Below are 22,238 nucleotides of genomic sequence, written 5' to 3' on the forward strand. Positions count from 1 at the left end.
TTTTAAATATACTTTTTTTAGAATTGTATTAGTGCTTTTTAAACAACTGAAAAGCTTTACCTGCCACAAGTGCCCTGAGTACCAGTTAGGGGTTAAAACACAATATATCCCACCAACATGTTAAGTAGCACCGTTGAAATACAGAACAGTATGGATGCCAACACATTTGAAACTGTGCTCATTATTTTTTTAATGCTCAGCTTTTCAGTATTCAGTGCATTCCCTTACAAATTTTGCTTTTTGTCTGTTTACAGTAAACACTCAGTTAACTAGAACTCAAGCAACCATCACTCTCAAGCAACTGGCAAAAGAATATAGAAGAAATACAGTGCAGTTTTCGTGTGTTGTACTTTCACTAGGTGCACTTTCGCAGGAACTAGAAATAACTGAATTCCCAAGCAGCTATTTCTGTTTAGGCATTGAGTTATTTCCAGTTTCTGTGAAAATGCACCTAGTGGTTTATTTTTTCTTGTGTATTTTATGCCACTGACATTGAGACTTTTTGTGTGCATGTATTGCACTTTCTGTTTTCCCGCCACAGAAACATACCTTACGTTTTTAGAGTTTTAGAGTTTTAAAAAGGAAGATAGGAATAAATTTCATCTCCCCCCAACCTGAGAACAAGTCAAACCAAACAAATAGTATAGGGTACAGTATTAGTCAGGCCTATTTTTAATAGTAACTCTCAAGCAACCAGAAACTACAGTTTCCAGCATCTACCAATCCTCATGGGTGCCGATTAACTGAGAGTTTACTGTATTAATCAACCTGGTAAGTGATTATTTTCAGTCATGGCCCAGACAGCAAGAGCAGGGATATGTAAAACATACATACCGATGAACTAATGCAGTCAGTCAACCAGCATCATTTTTGGAAGGTGGGAGGAAACGGGAGTACCAAGAGAAAATAGATGCAGACACAGACTGAACATGCAAAACTCCACAAAGACAGTGACCAGAGGCCAGGATTGAACTCCATATCCTGGAGCTGTGAGGGGAAAGAGTTTTCCACTAAACAACCATCCTGTCCAAATTTATTTTAAAATCTCCTTCTTCAGTAATGTAGTTGCAAAATGTACATGCCTAGCATGATAAATATCTTCTTTCTGAATTCATTTTTAATGCCCTACTTAACAGTGGTAGTATCACACTGGACCAATATACTGAGAATGCTTGGCCACATTGAAGTGCATGTTTTTAAATAATGCCATTTTTATAATAGCAGTAGACCTGTGCAGGGTTGTGGATAATATATTTATATATGTTTTTATTTACTCTCTCGGGATTGCTCCCTCCTGACTAAACACTCCTAACATGAATAAAATAAGAATTACCCACTTCCTGCACTGGTGTACTTCCATGTAGTTTATGTGTCCCCCTCAGTGACTTTGCATCATCTTCTAGTAAATCTGAAATTAAGCTCATTTTTTTGCCCGGCCTTCTGTATAAGTGAAAGTACAAGTTAGCTTGTAATGTAAATGCTCTTGTCACCGAGCATTTTACATGCTTTAGTTTGAAGAGTTTTCATAAACATATTCAGAGTAGCATTATTTCTGGTACATGGGAAATAATACCTGTCCCTGACACAGTATCACAATTTAAGACAAAAAGCTGTATCATTGATGTTGTGAGGGAAGTATTATTGTGTTTTATTCATACTTACCTAAAGGAACTGGAGCTCCCATTACCTGAACTTCACATAGTGTCAGATAATCCGAGCATCCCTTTATAACAACTGTCACATAACGTCCAGTCAGCCCAGCACAATTCAACCAAATTGTTTGTCCTATTGACAGAAAAGAAATTATTCCACACCTGCAAAATGTAAGAAAACTTAAAAAGTATAAGGGTACAGGGCCATTGTTCATAAAATACATTTTCACATGCAGCAGTCCTATTGTGGTTTCAGGAAAAGAAGTATGCAAAGTTTTATAGCAGTTGTAATTTTAGAGCAAATTTTTACAACACATCATTTTTTAAGCGTCAGCACCAACTTGGATGTATTATTTGAATGGAGATATTGTAAATACATAGTAAATGCAAAAATAACAGCTTTGTAATAGCTTCCTATTAAAACTTTTGGAATTTCATAGAATTGTAGAATTACAAATTAAATAACCTTGACTGTGATACAAATATGACCTGCTGGCAAGACAGGTATGTATCCCAGAGGCTACCCCATCTCTGGAACAGGTTCCCCATGCATGTGAAGCAGAGTTCCTTCCTAACGCAATTCAAGTGCAGCTTGGACAATTGGATGGGAAACCGGAAATTCATCCCTGGTTTGGCATCTATGTCTCTAATGGACACAGCTAACGTGTAAATGGTTCATCTCCCAGGCCCCTGCTTGTAAATGTTTAATCTCCCAAGCCTCTGCTTACATTTATCAAGGGTATCATAACTTATCAGAGATTTGGGATGCATGGCTAGGCATAAAAAGGCCCCTGTGGTTATTAGCTTAGTAAATACCTATGAACCTATAGGAGGTCAGAAAATGTAGTATGGCAAGAAGATACAAAGAAAATGCAGTTAATTGATACAAAAAGTCTGTAAAAGAGACACACTGAAATGACAGTCATAAGACTGTATGTTTTGACAGTCACCACCTCAAAAGTTCTACTCTGCAAAGGAAACAATATATGCAAAAACATTCACAACGAAATTATGAGTGTGCAGAGTTGGCCAGTACCACACGTAGTGAGTTTCTCTTTCTTTCTCCTATAGCCCCCCCCCCCCGACTGATATGCCTCTGAAAAATAGATGTTTAATAATGGCTGCAGTCTTACAACAGGATTCATAAAACTGGTCTTCAGTGGACAGAATTTCCAGCCCTATGAAATTCACAGGCAAGTGTGAAACTGGACTAAGGGTAACAGTGTGGTTACATACAACAAGACAAAAAAATAAGGGACAATTATGCAAATGAAGGTTTTTGGCACTATAATGTGTTAGGGATGATTCATAGCACATAAAAGTGTGGCCCAAGGTACATAACCTGAGCTGGGTATCAGCGCAGTGACAGCAGTTTACCACCACATGCAGAATCATTTGAAATGTCATCAAACAAGTTCCATAAGTAATGTGGTGCCAACAGAGAATGGCTGAGTGACATCACAGGCAGTGTCATGTTGGTAATATTGGAAAAAATACATGCCTTATTGCATCAAACACTACTATCTTAGTATGCGGTACATGCAGGTCTAGGTGTACACACTACCATGCTTAACAATGTAGCCATCTCAACCAATTCTTCCAGTGTGAAACAGGAATCCTACTATGATCATATCTTCACAAGGAAATAAGTATAAGGACACATACTTGTGCACTGATGTAAAACCATTAATGAACTGCACTGCACAGGGGTGCACACAACCTTCCTATAATCAGATACCCTACTCCACTATTGTGTATTTTAAATCATTATCAATGGCTATAGTGTCATAGCGCTACTGACATGCAAAGTGCAATGTGGCTGCTACAACAAATAGTATATAATCAAGAAAAACAGTAGGAAGATATTACCATTATCCAACACAGCATGGCTTCCGCCCCAAGCATACTGCAACCACAGCTCTACTATAATTTCTCAGCACCTTAGCCCTGGCTAAAGATGATCACAAACTCAAACCCTGTCTATTCCTTGACCTTTCTAAGGCTTTTGACACTGTCTCACACACTCTGCTACTTAGTAAACTTGTAGACCTAAACATCTCCCCTGATACAATTGCATGGTTCTCTAGCTATCTCTCTGATAGGCTGCAGTCAATACGATGGGACTCAGCACTATCTACCCCTCTTTCAGTAAGAACTGGTGTTCCCCAAGGTTTCATTCTTGGACCTCTATTCTTTAATATCTTCACCAACTCACTCCACTCCTCTTGTCCTCATTCTAACATCGTCCAATACGCAGATGACTCTACAGTCATAACTATTGCTAATTCCCCCTTAGAACTCCTAACAAATACCCAGGCATCTTTCAACTCAGTACAGACATGGCTCACTAATAATCAGCTCATCATCAACCCTAAGAAAACAAAATTACTACTCTTTCTACCTAAATCTGCAAACCACATTAAACTTTCCTTCTCCATAAGCTCCCTAAACAATACTCCTATAGAAGTCGAAACTAGCACAAAACTCTTTGGCATTACCATTGACGACCAACTAAAATTCGATCTTCACATTAACAATTGTATAAAAAAACACATCAAAAGCTAGGACTACTGCACAGGTACAACAAATTCCTAACTACTGAAACTAGGATTTCTCTTACCCATACCTACCTTCTACCACGCTTAACCTATTGTTCCCAAATACTCACAGATCTGAACTCTTCCCTACTTAACAAATTAGAATCAACCTACCACAAAATAGCTAGATTTGCAGCTCACCAACCGTATAAATCTGTCTCTCCCTAAAATACCTGAAATGGCTCGAACTACCTCACCTGCTCCTACAATCTCAACTCCAAATCATACACCCCATCCTATATCAGCCTGATTTCTGCCCAAGTCTATTTTCTCTCATCTCTCACTACTCCCCTACCAGACTTTTCTGAAGCTCAACCCAAGACCTACTAAAAATCCATATACCCAAATCCAACACAGGGTGCAACCTATATAGCTATGATCCCTCTATTGCATGGAACAAACTCCCACTAGAAATAAGGTCCCTGACTCACCCCAAACAATTTAAGCTAGCAACCAAAGAGCACTTTAAAAAACACTGGTCCTGCCTTTGTACTCACCCTCCCTGATTATTACCTACCTTTTACAGTACAGTCAAACTAACTTACTAAAACTTACAATTAACTACTTCATCCTATGCTTCCTATGCAACCTCCAAAGCTTCTTCTGTACTCTGCTCCCTGAAATTCTTATGGAACCTTTTAAGTTTTTGCTACTCTGCATACAAAACCATATATTTACTCAACTCTCTTATTAATTCCAAAACATACAACTTATTCTACTTTTCTGACATTTTCCTTTTTGTTTATACTACTGTTTTATCTGTTAACAATATACATGTATGTAGCTTATGTATTTTAACTACCAAAATTCTCTATTGCTATTTTTATTGAACTGTATCTGTATTGCACTTTTTTTGCATTGTATATCTTTCCCCCGGGCCTCCGCTGAAAAAGGGCCATAGCTCAGCAGGACACTCCTGGTCAACAAATGTAAAATAAATAAAAATAAATAAAAAAATTAAGTATTTTAGTAATCTCTGAAATAATTTCATGTCCCAGTAAACTGCATTGTGCTCAGGGTGCTATACTGTGTGCACCTACAGGCACTACAGCTATGAGTACCTATTGTCATTGATTTATTCTTATAATCTGAGTGCCAGTTCTATCATTCACCAGTATGAAAACATACACTCAAATGCAAAGACAGACACATACACATGTGCAAAAGTACACAAAGAGAAAATTGGCAGTGTTTGTTTGTGTGTCTATATGTGTGTGCATGCTTGCATGTGTGAGTGTGTGTGTGTGTGTGTGTGTGTGTGTGTGTGTGTGTGTGTGTGTGTGTGTGTGTGTGTGTGTGTGTGTGTGTGTGTGTGTGTGTGTGTGTGTGTGTGTGTGTATGCTGTGCATATGTTGTTTACTACATTCAGTAGACATTTGCAAATTTAATAAATGCCTTATCTAATATAAGCCCCACATTTGGCCAAAGTTGTTTAAATGTAAACCTTGTCCACTAGCTCTATGCCACACATAACTGAAGTCCTAATAAATCTGAGTGTGTAAACAGATTATCCATCCTGGGTGAGTGAAGGTAGCCAAATCCACTGAACTGCTGACTCCCAGTGAAGGCTTGGAGACATAGTAAGAGCCCTGTGAGACACAGATTTGTATGCTCCCCTCAAGAAAGGCTATGCACTATACTTGGGAGCTGCGCATGCATCTGAATGCATGTTTGTCATGACACCAGCAACGTGTGGTTGGGCTCTCAGTATGACTAAATAGAAAACCAAAATGGCTGCCTGGATGAAGGCCTCCCACACCCACCTCTTGCTGTTTATAGGTTAATAGATGTGCACTAGGCTAATGGCCCTGGAGCCATTACAAGCCTAGCCCATAGGATTACCCTGGCACCGTGCCACCCAACCTTAATTCCTAGTGCATCTGTCAAGCAGAGCCACTGGAGTGATCCCTGGAGTGAATTTTCTATTTTGCATTCACTCATCAAGATTTCTGTTGAAGAGGGCCAGTGAGGTGCTCTGCTTGACATGTATGGGAAGTCAATTCCACAGCATGGGCAGTCTCTGGGTTATGAACCTGTCCCTCCAGCATGTTCTATTGATTGTGGAAATTGAGGCTAAGGTCTCTGGATCATGTGGTGTGGAGGGATTGGGATTTCTTTAGATGTAGAATTTCTAACAGACCTGGGTCACACATGGCTTTGTAAGTCAAGCAAAGATCGCCTCTAAGTAAGTGATATGAGACAGAGAATGAATGGGGCAGTCTGTTTATAAGATGTCTGATCCTTGGCAGAAAGTGGTGATAAGAAGAATATTAAAAATGTAAACTTTGAAAACATATCATGCATTTAATCATTAAATACAAATTTTAATTTACTATGTGAATCCTAGTGTTTGCAGACTGATTAAGTAAAACAGTCGTAACAGTAGATATAGACTTGAGTTATAACAACTCATCAAAGAAAGCAAATCCCACACCACACTGATGGCTTTGAAAATGTTATGAACAGCCAACATGCTATGCATGTCACTTGAAATACATTACTGAGTGGCTTGCTTAAAATGGAACTGGATTATTTTACTTCACAAGCAAATAATGGGGCCAAAGAGTTTAGCTCTACAATCAAGAAAGCATTATGGTGCAGAACTACACCTGAAAACAGCAATTTACAAAATTATAACTTTTATTTGCCTCTTACTAGAATGTCAGCTTTAGTCGTTCACTTTCTGAACACTGGAATTTAATTACTAATCACTGAAGGTACATTATGTCCACAGCAACAACAACAACTCTTTTTAGCTCGAGCTTCTTTGATGCCCCATAATGCACTGTTCTTAGTTAACTCTCTGGAGTGAGTAAGGGCAACACTGTATCAAGAAAAAGATCTAACAAAAGAAAGGTATTCTTGAAAACATGGACTGTTTAGAAGCCAGCAGTGAATTATAGGCCTCTAGTTCTCTATTCTCCTCTGACTAGGGCGATTTGGAGGGTGGATATGTGGTTGAGAGCTTACTGTGTCCAGACAGAGACCAACTAAATGTAACATTCTGATAAGCACATAACTTAGATATTTAAGTTGGCCCAGTCTGGACATTAGAAGTGATGAATAGAATCCCCAGAAGAAATTGTATGGTACTCATAAACAACACTTCAGAATGGAAGCCCCAAAGCAGGCTGAAGATCTTGTAAAATGTTTATGTTTAGCAAATGTATGTAGTCTAGACAATGTAACAGCTGTATACATTTCATCTAAAGGCAGGTTTCTGAAGAAATCCATTGAGGTAGCTTAAGCCCTGAGTATGCTCTTTGTTTGGAATGGAGGGGGTGCTGCTAGATGAACAGCAAAAGTTGATAAAGTCAGATAAATATTTTGATAAAGATGAACCTCATCCACTGCATGTAAATGAAGCATTACATCAGCAGGAAACCAATAAGAGAAATACAGAAGTCTTTAGTACATAAAAAATTCACCATAAGAAAAAAAAAAAAACAATCCAAACCAAACTATTTCTTAAAGCCAGTGGTCTTGCTATCTTTATCCATTTGATTATAATAGCTCCTTCAGTTGGAGCTGCAGTTACCTACATCACTGTCGAATAAATTACTAAAGACCAACTATACCTAAGTAGCTAGAATATAAATGGTGGAAATTACATTTTGCACTAGAAGACTTTTTTTTATAACTGATAAGGAAACAGGATGTTACAAGGGTTAATAAAACAGGGGAAAAGTTTAAAGAAAATATTCAGAAATTGTAGCAACAGTCTCCTAACAATGCAATTTCTGAATATTTTCTTCAAAGAAAATATTCAGAAATTGCAGTAACAGTCTCCTAACAATGAATTTGAGTGTAATGAATAAACATAGGGTACTTATCTGGCCAAAATGTATGACAAATTCCTAAAAATGCTTCAGCTAATACAGAGAGTAATTGAAGGGCTTGATGGCAGCAATAAAATCTACAGAGTTAGCCAAGTGCACTGCCTTATAAGACATGAAAGGAGCACAACCTAACAAGAGTTCTTGCTGTTGCCATGGAAATGAGGCACCTTAGCTGACAAGACCATCAGTTCCAACGTCTGTTCAGGACTGACTTAAATCAATAGAGGACTTCATAATGTGCAATGTCATGAAACGTGCAGTTCAATGGTGTATCTGAATCTTTTTGAAATACTATTTTAAGTACCTGGAATTTCCAGTTCCATTATTAATTAGTGAGTTTCCAACATAAATTTCAAAATTATTTTTTGAGTAAGTGCAGCAGTCCCATCTGTTTGTTATGGCAATTGATGATATTACAAATGTATTCCGTAAATCTACTCTCCACCAGGGTTCGTAGTCAAAGTTTGTACTAGAACATTTCTCAAGTGTGCTGCTGCTGTAAATATATCCATCAACAGCTCTAGAAGATACACAGTCACTCCATGTACTGGACTGAGTTGTTTCTTTTTCAACAGCTATATTTTGCACTGTAAAAAAAAAAAAAAAACAGAAAGAAATACAATATGTAAATTGCCTTAAGTAACATTTCAAAAGACAGCTACTACAAAATAAAATTTAAAAATCTACTTTTATTATATTACAAAATAAAAAGTCACATTACTACTGTAACACTATGAATAATATTCATAGTCATTATGTGAACTGGTAAAGGCTATTGAAGTTGTCCACAAATGAGCATAGCAAAGCTACGATTTACACTGGCTACTTACACTAGTACATAATAGCTATGAATAACCATAAACAAATGAAGTAATACATGTAAATGAAAAATGATGTAAAATGTCCCATTGTAATGAAGCCTCCTCCTGCCCACTTTTGATTCATAGTCAAAGTTTCTCACTTTTCCATGCTGTATACAAATTTGTTTATAAAAAACAGTGTCATGCCTATTCTATCTACTTTGTAATGTGTGGTGATGCTGTCATTTGATGCTAACCTTGATATTTCACAGTGTGAGATACTTGTCTTTGCTGAGCCAAAACTACTTGTGCCCAGAAGAGTCTACTGGCCAAGAAGCTGGAGATATAGACAGACAATCACTCACAGTGATTTTGACAATCAGGAGATACTTGATAGGTTCAGAGTGGACAGGGATATTGTAAGGGTCATAGTAAGTATGTATGGCTCCCACAGGGCAATGGAGGCATGAGCCATATATACTTACTATGACCCTTACAATATCCCTATCCACTCTGAGTCTGGGGGTGCCCTTCAGTATGCCCCAGCTACTGCTTGTGGGGCATTTACTGCATGTTGCATTTTGCACAACATGATCATGCAATGGTCTGGTGGTGAAGTGACCCATGCTGTCACTACACCTTCCAATTTCAGTGTTGCTATGACTAATGATGACCAGCCAGTAGCAACAGCAAGGGACGCCATATGGTAGGCTTATGCATGGCATATAGCTGTGCAGGTAAAGAGGTGACATCTAGTCTAGAACTATGGGCCATGACATTCAAGTTAGTGTTTCCTTTCTTGTAGAGTATAATTGATGCATGCAGTGATAAAAAACAAAAATTAAAGTCCTCTCTCTCTTGATAATACAACCCTTGATCTCACTTCTCAGAACAAACTATTAGGGGTGATAGTGGGTAATATTCTTACATTTGACTTGCATCTACAAAATTGCATAAGAAAAACTCATCAAAAACTAGGGATGCTTTACAGAACCAAAAACTTTCTCACCGATGCAACTTGCCACTACTTATCTCCTCCCCACTCTTCTTTATGGTGCTCCCATCCTTATTAACCTCCAGGCTTCACAAAAATTAAAACTTGAGCAATGCTATAACAAAGTTGCTAAATTTGCAGCACATACCTCTTTCAGAACCCACCACTGAAAAACATAAATTGGTTAGAACTGTCGCATCAACTAACATATACACAACTTCGTAACACCTATAAAATTATCCTGTCCAGCACTAAAAACATTCTGCATAACTATGTTTCAGTCATTCATTGCAATCCAGTAAACAAAAACTCCTGTCTACAAATCTAGCAAATCTGCTGGGCATTGTTTGTAGTTATACATGGCTGCTAAGGCCTGGAACTCCTTACCTGTATCCATCAGGTCTATATCCTTCCTCACATCTTTTAAAACCACTCTGAAATACTTCCTCGCTAAAATCTGGCTGTGTTCTAGCTCAAAACCAAGATAAACTATATCACTAAATGTGAAAAAGCATTTTTTTTTCATTTCTTATGCTGATAAACTATATCATTAAATATGAACAAGTGCCTTTTTATTTCTTAACCCTTCTTACTGTCCCTTCATCACTTACTTCCTTACTGCTATCTAATTCTGTTATCTTTCTGTCTAAATATAATTATTGAAACTGTAAATGTTTTATTTTTGAAGATTGTAAAATTATTGTTCTTAATATGTTTTGCAATAATTTGATGCTTTTCTTCCAAGTCTCTGCTGAAAATGGACTTCTGCACAGTTGGACTTTCCTGGTAATCAAATGCTGATTGACAAATAAATAAATAAATGTGGACTATGCTGTGTGGTGCATTGTATACTGGTACTATTACTGTTCGTCTGATATTCCTTCTCATCTTTAAAATAATTTTCTATTTTAGAAGAGGTAGTCATATTATTGTTTAGAAAAGTCAAGCCTGAGTCCTTACCGACTCCTGTTCAGTGATGCTGTAAGGTGTTTTGTAAGGAATAATTAAATGTTTAACTGTTTTGCATAATACATTCTAGTGAGGTAGTGTACCTAACTATGCATGTACTGAATGTCCTGAATGCCAGATCTGCGTAAGTGTTTTGCCGATAGTATTGCAGAGGCTCTCAAGGACTCCTCATAAAGCAGTGTTGAAGCAAGATGGAACCATATTCGTGACATCATCTACCACTCTGTCATGGATACCTTCAGTAAAAGAGAGAAGCAAAACCCAGACTGGTTTGAAGCAGGAATCATTGAGATTAAACAAGCACTCACATCGAAGAGAGCAGCACTGCTCAACTACAAGACAGAACTTTCACAGACAGCTCTAGCTGCACTCAGGAAGGCCAGAAATGACACCCAGTGGGTCACTTGGCAATGTGCCAAAAATTACTGGCTGAATTTCTTAGGTTCATAGGTTCATAGGTTCATACTAGGCTATCTGCCCTGGGGCAATTATAAGCCTAGCCCGATTCTGTATGGCTTACGCCACCCCTTGATTTGAGTATACTGTGCCCTTGTTAAGGTTTAGTTTACTGTGCCTCTGTCTAATAGTGACACAGGAGTAATCCCTGGAACAAACCTACGATCCCCATCCACCTATTGAGATTCTTCTTGAAGAGATTCAGTGAGGTGCTCTGCCTCACATGAACTGGAATTCTATTCCAGAGCGATGGGAGCCTCTGGGTTATGAACCTGTCCCTCCAGCAAGTTCTATTTATTTCTGTGCTGAGGTTCAAGTCCCTCGAGCGTGTGGCTCTAAGGGATTTAGATTTACTGAGGTGGAGCATGTCCATTAATTCTGGATTTGACATAGCTTTGTATGTCAGGCACAGATCGCCTCGAAGTAGACGGTATGCAACTGAGTAAAGCTGGAGTTTTTTTAACCGAGCAGCATATGGCATCTGTTTAAGACCCTTGATCCTCTTGGTGAGATACTTTTGGGGTCTTTCTAATTGCTGCAGGTGTCGGGTAAGGTACATCCCAAAAGGGGCATTGTATTCTATGATGGGCCTGATGAGGGATGAATAAAGGGGCACGATTACCTCTCTTGATCTAGATGTGAAACCCTTCGTGATGAGGTGGGCTATGTAGAAGGTCTTTCTAACCACTTTGGCAATGTGGTTTTCAAAGGAGAGATTGCTATCAACTTGGGTCCCCAGGTCCCTAATAACTTTCTCTGTACTTAATGGGTTTCCGCCTATGTGGTAATTTGTGGGCACATTGTTTTTGCCAAAGGGTATGACTATACATTTTTTGGCATTTAGCTTTAAACCATGGTGCTGGCACCAGTTATCTGTCTCTGTGAGACCTTTTTGAAGGATGTTTGTGTCAGCTGGAGAGTCTATTATGGCACCCAGTTTGCAGTCGTCTGCGAACTTGGTGAGCTATAGTCCTCCCACGTTTGCCTGTACCTCGGAAAAGTATATACCGAACAAGAGTGGTCCCAGGACAGAACCCTGTTGGACGCCACTTGTGACCAGTTTCGAGTCTGAAATGGCTCCAGCAACTCTCACTCTGTGGGTTCTGTCTTTGAGCCAGTTTGCGACCCATCTTGTGACATAGGGGTTTATATTTAAGCTGGATAGCTTATCTATGATGCCCGAGTGGGGTATTGTGTCAAATGCCTTTGCAAGGTCCAGATAGCCTGTGTGGACTACCTTCCCTTCATCTATGGCTTTGGCGACCATTTTGAAGAAGTCAACCAGGTTCAAAAGGCAGGATCTGCCCTTGACAAAGCCGAACTGGGTAGGATCTAGTGTCTGTAGGTCCCCAATGTCTTTGTTTATGAGCTCCATGATGATCCTCTCCATAGCCTTGCAGACTAAGCTAGTCAGGCTTATGGGCCGATAGTTTCCAGGGTCCGTAGGGGCTTCACCTTTGTGGAGTGGGACCACTGTTGCTGTACGCCATTCTGTGGGTACATATCCTGTAGTGAGGCTGAGATTGTATAGCTGTTTTATTTGAGGGATTAGTTCCTCTTGGAGTTCATGTAGGACGCAACCTGGGACACCATCTGGTCCCATGGAAACAGTGTTTTTTGCTTTGGAGAGGGCAGCCTTCACCTGAGCATCAGAGATGTTTGGGAGGCAGCCCTCTGCCGGGATAGATACTTGCTCTTTTGGGGGGGAGGGGGTGGAGAAGTTTGCACTGAACCTGTCTGCCAGGATATTGGCGATGTCTGTGGGTTCAGTGTATTTTTTGTCATTTAGAATCAACTCAGAACAAGTCTGGGAGTTGCATCCCAGGTTCCTAATATAACTGAAAAAGCCTTATGATTGTCTTTGGTGTCCTGTGCAATTTTTCTCTCGAAGCTGGCCTTGGAGGATTTTATGAGGATCATAATTTTTGCTAGTACTGATCAGAGATGCCTTCCCTATTAGGGATTTTGCTCTATCATGTAGTAGCTTCCTCCTTCTGTTGTACAGTTTATTTATGGCAGGGGTCCACCAGACTGGACGCCTGCCTTTGGATGATTGGGTCTTGGTTTTGTTTGGGATAGCATGATCCATGCATTCCTGGAGATGTCCGTAGAATGCGTTTATATAGGATTCTGCAGTTTGGGCCATAGTTTCCACTGGCCCTGGGGCCTTGAAGGATTCCACTTCGGTTTTGAGAAGTGAGAAGTTTGCTTTTGAGAAGTTTTTCACTGTGGTTTTCTGGGCTGGGGGTGGGGTCAGGTTGTGGACATCCAGTGAAATTAATTTATGGTCTGATCTTACCAATGAGGGATATACTTCTGGTGTGGAGCATAGAGTCCCCATGTTGGTAATGATCAGGTCTAGTATGTTGTCCCCTCTTGTGGGAGTGGTGACTAGTTGTTCCATAGCATTTGAGTTTATAATTTCCAGGAACCTTTGGGCTAAGGTGCTGGGGCTTGAGTAGTGCTCCCAGTCAATGTTTGGGTAGTTGAAGTTGCCCAATGTAATGGTGTTCTGAGAGATCTTCATGTTCTCCAATGTTTTCAGGAAAGCCGAGTGGGATTCCTGACTTTGAGAGGGTAATCTGTAGGATGCTATAAACTGAAAAGCAGTCTTGCCCACTGTTAGTTGCACATGGATGGTCTCCGATACTTCGTGCAATGCCACTAACCTGGAGGTGTGGATATCCTTGATAAATATAGAAACTCCCCCTCCTTTTGTGGTTCGGTCCGGGTTTTGGGGCTGAAAAGCATGATATGAGGTATAGCCTGGTAGTGCTGGGGTGCTCTCTGGAGCCTTGAACCAGGTTTCTATCACTGCACAGATATCGATGTTCTCCATACTGAGGAGAGCTTCGAGTGCGTGCATCTTGAGGTTAAGACTTCTGGCGTTAAGCAGCATTACCCTTAGTTTCTTGTTCCTTGTGCTGTCTGTGGGGGTGGGTTTGACTTTTGAGCCTTGCCTAAAAAAGGCACTATGGGGGTGGCAAGAGCCTTTGCCAATATCCGAAAGCCCACTGGTGACAGGTGCAAGCCGTCCCTAGCGAAGCAACGTGGTTTGTCGAGCATGTCATCCCAGGCTGATAGACACTGGATCCCCTTTGAATGACACCAAAATTTTAGCCAATTGTTAAAATCAATCATTTTGTCTTTGTACTGTGGCATCATTCTAGGTGAGGGTAAGATGCTGCTCAAGGTCAGGGTCATACCAGCCTGGGCTACATGATCAGAGAGCTCCTCTATGTTTCTTTTCATGTAGTCCAGGGAGGTATGTCTCAGGTCATTCACTCCAGCATGTACAATGACTGAGTCATATTTGTATTTGCTTTGGAGTGACCTGAGTGCTTGCGTTATGTGGCGGATCCTAGCACCTGACAGGCAGCTCACCGTGACCTTCTCTTTATTCAGCCTGGTGAGCGGGACGTCAGTGTGTCTGACAATAGAGTCACCTATTACAAGAGTATCAGGTGTGTTATTCAGCCTTAAGGGCTGTGGCTGCTTGGCACACTGACTTTGTGGGCTATGTGTTGTGCGTGTTTTGTTTTGAGGTAGCGTTTGCTTGGGTGTCTGCTTTGGAGGTCTCTGTTGCTTAGGTAGATTTTTATTTAGAGCCTCCGAGTATGTTTTTGTGTATTTATGTGTTTGGTTCTGATGTGGTGGGACTATGTGATACTGGAGTTGTGTTGTGTGAGGTTACCTTCTCCTCCTGACTGGTTACACCAGTTTTGAGATGAGAGAGCTCAGCCTCCAGTTTGGCTAAATAGTTGCATCTCTCACATATATTTGAACCTGTTTGGAGGAGGAGAGGGTTGTCCGTGTACATGAGACAGTTGTAACATTGCCTCAAAATTCCCAGATTCACCAGCTGGACTGGAGAGGAAACCATTGACTGACCTTTGGACATACTAGAGTAATATAGGGAAACTGAATTTAAGATGGACCAATAGAGGACAGGGTAATCGTAGAGAGTATAAGGGTAAGTAGTGCTTATGGTTTAATAGTGCTAACTTGTAGGATTACTTAATTGGACCAGTGAAGGGCATTAGAATGAGAATATGGTGTTTAAATTGAGAGATAGAGCAGTTCTAAGAGAAAAAGTGAAGAGCAGACTTTGTGGATCCAGGAATAGTTTAAACCCAATTAGGCAGTGCTGCCCGCTGTTGCGCTATGCACAAAATCACGTAAACCGCGCAAAAGAGGGTTTTAAGAGAGGAAGATGGAGTTTGGAATTGACCCAGAATTGCCAATAAAACTACAGTTTCAAGTCATTAACCACTCCCACAGGGGCAGGCAGGCTGCTCAATGTTTTTCACTGCCACTGATCAACAGAGAGACTTCCCTTTAGCCCAAGCAAAAAATGGCCTCCAAGAAACTTACAAACAGTTCAAGAACAGCAAGCCTATAACTGAACTTTTTTAACTCTCAGAAAAGTGGGAAAAAAGCATTATTTATTTATTTATTTTTTTTTCAGAGATAGCAGAGGTTCACAAGTATCAACAAGTTGTAACAGTGCAGTAAATGACCCCACACAAGAGTGCTAGGCCAAAGACAGATAAAATGCAAGTTTTGAGAAAAAAAACTATTTTAAAAATAAGTACTAACAGGAAATTCAGTAAACAGCTCTAGGTTGTGCTCTAAATACAGTTACTAATGCAGAAATCAAGTTTAATCTGTTACAGCATCCAACTCAATGCTGATTGTGGCAACATTCATGCCATATATAAGGGCATGAAGAAAGCCTTCGGCCCCAGTACAGTCAAAATTATGCCCATAAAGTCTGCTGCAGGTGAAGTCATTGCAGACCAAGGCAAACAGATGGAGAAATGGGCAGAGCATTAACAGAAGCTCTACTCAAAGGAGACCATTGGCACCAGTGCAGTGGTCTTCAGTACAACCCCCTTCCCTATCATGGAAGACCTTGATGATCCACCCTCTGTAGAAGAGCTCAGCAAAGCCATTGACTCCCTTGCCTGTTGTAAAGCTCCAGGAAAGGATGAACCCCCCCCCCCCGAGCTCATCAAGGTTGGCAAGAAGAGTGTTCTCCTCAACCACCTGCATGAGCTCCTGCTACATTGCTGGCAGGAAGGAAAAGTACACCAGGATATGTGTGATGCCAGCATCATCACTCTGTGTAAGAGCAAAGGAGATTGAACTGACTGCCACAACTACAGTGAAATATCCCTCCTCAGCACTGTTGGGAAGGCCTTCTTCCTTGTAGTTCAGAACAGGCTGCAATCACTCATGGAATGTGTTTATCCTGAGGTGAGTGTGGATTCAAAATGGGAAAGTCTATGACTGACATGATCAACTCACTAAGGTAGCTGCAAGAAAGGTGCCACGAGCAAAGGAAACCATTGCGCATCACCTTCATTGATCTAAGGAATCAACTTAGTCAGTAGGAAAGGGCTCTTCGCCCTGCTACAGAGGATTGGATGTTCCCCCCAAACTCCTGAGGATGATTGTATCCTTCCATGAGGACTCGCAAGGTGTCATACAATATGATGGCTCCTCCTCCTCGGGCCCAATAAAGAGTGGAGTGAAGCAAGGCTGTGTACTTGCGCCAACACTCTTTGGCATCTTTTTCTCTTTGTTACTGTCCCATGCCATTGACGAGTCTGAAGATGGTGTATAGCTCCACACTAGAAGTGTTGATAATCTCTTCAACCTTGCATGCCTTTGAGTGAAGACCAAGGTGTGGATAGTATTGACCACAGCAATGCTGTTTGCAGACGATGCTGCCCTGACTGCTCACACTGAGAAAGCACTACAATGCCTCATAAGCTCCTATGCTGGCGCTTGCAGAGAGTTTGGCCTCATGATCAGCTTCAAGAAAACCAACATCATGGGGCAGGATGTCAGCAGCACCCTCTGCATCATCATAGATGATCACACTCTCAAGGTGGTGAAGGACTTCACTTACCTGGGCTCCACCATCACCAGCAACTTCTCACTGGATGCTGAGATGAATACCCAGATTGGTAAGGCAGCAACAGCAATGGCATGCCTAACATTGAGGGTCTGGCACAACCCTAAACATGACCGTCAGTTCTAAGATGAATGTGTACCAAGCATGTGTGCTTAGCATGCTGCTTTATGGTAGTGAAACATGGACCCTGTACTCCTGCCAATAACTCAGGCTCAATGCATTTCATCTACACTGCCTCAGAAGGATTTTGTGCATCACCTGGCAGGACTGCATCCCAAGCAAGAACATACTAGAACAGGCAAGCATATCAAGCATGCTTGCCCTGCTCTCCCAAAGCCACTTGTTCTGACTTAGTCATATCAGCTGTATGAGGCACGGTTGAATCCCCAAAGACCTTTTGTAAGGCTAGCTTGCCACTGGCTCCAGACCCATAGGAGGATTGGTTTTGCACTTTAAAGGTGTATGCAAGCATGATATGAAGGTCGGCAACAACAAACTGGGAAGCCATAGCCATAGACCGCATCATGTGAAAATTGGCTGTCAAGACAGGTAGCCAGATGAGCGAGAAGAAGAGAGAGGTGCTATGAGAAGAGAAGTGAGAGCACAGATGGCAGAGTTCAGCTTCGGTACCTATACACCCAGGTGTTGAAACTGTAACAGAATCTTCCAGTCAAAAATTGGACTTTACAGTTACAGCAGGCACTGCATTTCAACCATCGACTGATTTTGTGACGCTAACTTTATTGTCACTCAAGACAGAGAAAGACCATTTTATATATATCTATATATATATCTATCTATCTATATATATATATATATATATATATATATATATATATATATATATATATATATATATATACATATAGGGTCCATATTACAACTGCAAAAGTCCTAATCAAGCGAATACGGAATCATCGATACATATTACCCAAATAAACCGCAAAATTCAAAATCTCGACCCATCATAGTTGTCCAACCCCACCGCGCGCTACATACTACTTACCCAAACAAAATAAATAAACTACATACATACACTAACCAAAACCCTACTTCTAACCCTACACTAAACCTTACATGCATTACTATCTATGCACTTACCTTAACCCGCACCCTAATCCTAAGGTCCATAACTATTGCACACTATCACTATCTATGCACTTACCTTTACCTGTACCCTAACCCTAAGGTCCGTAACTATCGTACACTTACCTTACGGAGCTATACCGCAGAAGGGTCAACCATGACGATTAGACATTTCAGATTTCGTGCTTCAGGAGGATCAGTGTTTTCGTGTTTTGAAGTATACGTGTCAATGTTTCCGTATTCGGGTAAGTGGACCTTCACGATTTTAATAGGGAACCATATATATATATATATATATATATATATATATATATATATATATATATAAATATATATATATTGTTTTTTTACTTCACAATGTTTCATGAAATTGAACTATGTTATCTGCTGAGGTACTACTCATCAGATTATTTCATTTCGTCATACACAATAATTTATTGCCTGAGAGACAAAACATTACTATTTGTGCTGTGGTGAGGGTGAAGTGGTAGCAGTATTTGTTTACATGGAAAGATATCATTTTAACTTTTCATTTTCTTATTAGTGTTTCCCTGAATACTTGTATATTGCTACTTTTAAGTTGTAGGTAAGTGCCAGGTGTAGCAGTGGTACTGCATATAGCATTAATGGTGTTAATCACTACAGTCTTATGTTATGACCTACAGCTTTTTTTTTTCCACAGCTCCATGAGGTTTTAAGCAATACCTTTACAAGAATTGAAATGCAAACAGTTAAAAAGTGTACTAAGTCTTACCCCTATTTTTTACTTTATTTAATAACTTACTTCCCTTTGAGTTAAACATTGTAAGTAACAGAAATACCACACTTGAAAAACAGCAAGTTAAGGTCATATGTGTCATACACATCTCTTAAAGACATGTTAGGTGATGGTATAAGTGATTTTGAAGTGGGGCTGTCATGAGAGCTGGATGATGAGTTGATCTGATGTTGTGGCCTATTTGAGGCAGGTGATCCTGTAGACACTGATCTGACAGTGATTATCTGGCCAAACTGGAGGCAAAGCTCTCTCAACCCAAGACTGAAGTTGTTAGTCAGGAGGAGAAGGCAAACACCCACTCCACACCACACACACACCACATAGTCCCAGTATACCTACACCATCAAGACCCACACATAGTTACACAAAATCATTCTCAGAGGTTCTCAATAAGAATCTACCCAAACAACAGAGACTTGCAAAGCTGAAACACAAGCAACATACAGCCATCACCACAACCCAAAGGACACATAACACACAGAATCAGTGTGCCACTCAGCCATTGCCCATAAGGCAAAACTACGTACCAAACACATTGGTCATAGGTGACTCTATAGTCAGGCACACTGATGTTCCACTCACCAGAACAGACACGGAGAAGGTTACTGTTAGCTGCCTGTCAGGTGCCAGGATCCGCCACATAACCCACACACTCGGGTCACTCCACAACAAGTACAAATGTGACTTATTGTCCATGTTGGTATGAATGGCCTGAGACGTACCTCCCTGGATTACTCTACCTTTGCCCAGAATGATACCACAATACAAGGACAGAATGATTGACTTCAACAATTGGCTAAACTTCTGGTGTTATTCAAAGGGGATCCAGTATTTGTCTGGCTGGGACAACATGGTTGAGAGGCTATGATGCTTTGCCAGAGATGGCCTGCACCTGTCACCCCTGGGATTCCAGATACTGGCTAAGGCTCTTGCCACCCCTTTAGTGCCTTTTTTAGGCAAAGCTCAAAACACAAACCCACTACCATAACTGATACAGGCAAGCAAAAACTGAGGGTAATGCTACTCAATGCTAGAAGTCTAAACCTCAAAATGCACTCACTCGAGGCACTCCTTAAAATGGAGAATAACTATATCTGTGCAGAGACTGAAACCTGGTTCAAGGCTCCAGAGAGCACCCCTGCATTACCAGGATATAACTCATACCATACCTTTCGGCCATCAAACCAGGACCAGATCACCAAGGGCAGAGGTGTGTCCATATTCATTAAGGACAACCACACCTCCAGACTAGTTGCCCAACATAATTCATCCAAAATTATACAAGTGCAACTAACTCTGTGCAAAACTACAATCCATATTGTAGCTTGCTATAGATCCACCACCATGACCCAGGATTCCCACTCTTCTTTTCTTGACATAATAGAGAATATCAGGGTCCAACCAAACACCCTAATATTGGGAGATTTCAACTACCCCACCATTAATTGGGAAAACTACTCTTGTACTAACTCTTTTCCTCAATGCTTCCTGGAATTCATAAACTTCAATGCTCTGGATCAACTTGTCCACACCCCTACCGGGGCAAAAATATCCTAGACCTAGTACTTAAAAACATGAGTGACAGGTGCTCCATACCTGAAGTCAGCTTCTCGTTGGTCAGATCTGACCATAAACTGATCACTGTAAATATCCACATCCCGGCCCCATCCTCCACTAAGGAAACAACTGTAAAAAAACTTCTCCAAAGCCAACTTAATGCTACTTAAGGCAGAAGTAGCCAATTTCACAACTCCCATGCAGATGGACAATACAGTTACCACTGCCAAATCTTATACAAATGCACTTGATAAACACCTAAATGGGTGCATGGATCATGCCATCCCTAACAGAACCAAGACGCAGTCCTCTAAAAAAGGAAACCAATCTGGTGGTCCTCTGCTATTAACAAACTCTACAACAGAAGGAAGAAACTGTTGCAAAAGAGAATAAAATACCATGAGTGGGGGAGCTCCCTGGTCAGCCTCAGCAAGAAGCTGAGATCTCTCATAAAATCCTCCAAAGCGAACTATGAAAATAAGATTGCCACTGACTCTAAGTAAAACCACAAAGCAATTTACAGATATGTCAAGAATCTCAATGGCAACACCCAGATTTGCTCTGAGCTACAGCACAATGGCACAAAATTCATGGAACCAACTGATATCACCATCATCCTGGCTGATAGGTTCAGTGCCAACTTTACTCCCCCCTCACCTCCTAAAGGGCCCATATCCATACTGGAAGAATGCAGTGTCCCTGCAATCCCAACTGTACAGGTGAAAACTGCACTATCAAAAGCCAAGAATACAGCATCCATGGGACTGGACAATATCCTTGGCTGCGTTCTACATGAGCTTCAGAACGAACTAGACCCCCACCTAAGCACCATGTTCAGTCATGGCCTCTCAACAGGCTTTGTACAAACTGAATGGCACACAGCAACAGTTGTACTTCTCCACAAAGGAGGAGCCAACATGGACCCCAGGAACTATCGCCCTGATGAGCCTCTTCTGCAAGGCCATGGAGCATATTATCATGGAACTCATAAACAAGGATATTGGTAACCTCCAGACTCTGAACCCCACCCAGTTCAGATTTGTGAAGGGCAGATCATGCCTCTTGAATCTGGTCAACTTCTTTGAAACAGTCACCAAAGTCATGGGCAAGGGTAAGGCAGTCCACACAGTCTATCTCGACCTCGCCAAGGCTTTTGACACAATCCCCCCATTGTGGTATCATAAATAAACTCACCAAGCTGGGTATAAATCCATATGTCACAAGATGGGTCACCAACTGGCTCACAGACTGAACCCACACTGTAAAAACTGCAGTCTCCAAATCTGACTCCAATCCCGCGACAAGTGGAGTACCACCAGTGGCGGCTGGTGACTTCAAATCACAGGGGGGCTGCAGGAGATGCTGAATGGGTGGGGTCAAAAGGAAGGGGTGTGGTCAACCATAAAGGGGAGGGGCTATGCACAAAACCACAAAAAACTAACTTTAATTAAATACGCTGCCCTGGGTGGCAAACCATCATTATAAAAGTCCAATCAAGACAAAAATAAGTGTAGAAGAATAAAAATATTTCAATTCATTGGCTGCATGACAGCTTACTTAATATCTAGATGGAAACAAAAGGTTGTG

General features: G+C 40.8%; 1 protein-coding gene across 1 annotated transcript in view; it reads right to left on the reverse strand.

Moving 5' to 3' along the window:
- Positions 1-9,514, reverse strand: part of LOC122810685 — a 307,542-nt gene extending 298,028 nt beyond the window's left edge. Inside the window, exons 1-3 of the mRNA XM_044082254.1 lie at positions 9,511-9,514; positions 8,393-8,675; positions 1,663-1,814 (exon numbers count right to left, since the gene is read on the reverse strand). Coding sequence (XP_043938189.1) covers positions 1,663-1,814; positions 8,393-8,675; positions 9,511-9,514 — 439 coding nt within the window. The remainder of the gene's footprint in view (positions 1-1,662; positions 1,815-8,392; positions 8,676-9,510) is intronic.
- Positions 9,515-22,238: the final 12,724 nt, after the last annotated feature.

This window comes from Protopterus annectens, chromosome 9.part0 (genome assembly GCF_019279795.1).
Source record: "Protopterus annectens isolate FY-2018-M chromosome 9.part0, PAN1.0, whole genome shotgun sequence".
Lineage (NCBI taxonomy): Eukaryota > Metazoa > Chordata > Ceratodontiformes > Protopteridae > Protopterus > Protopterus annectens.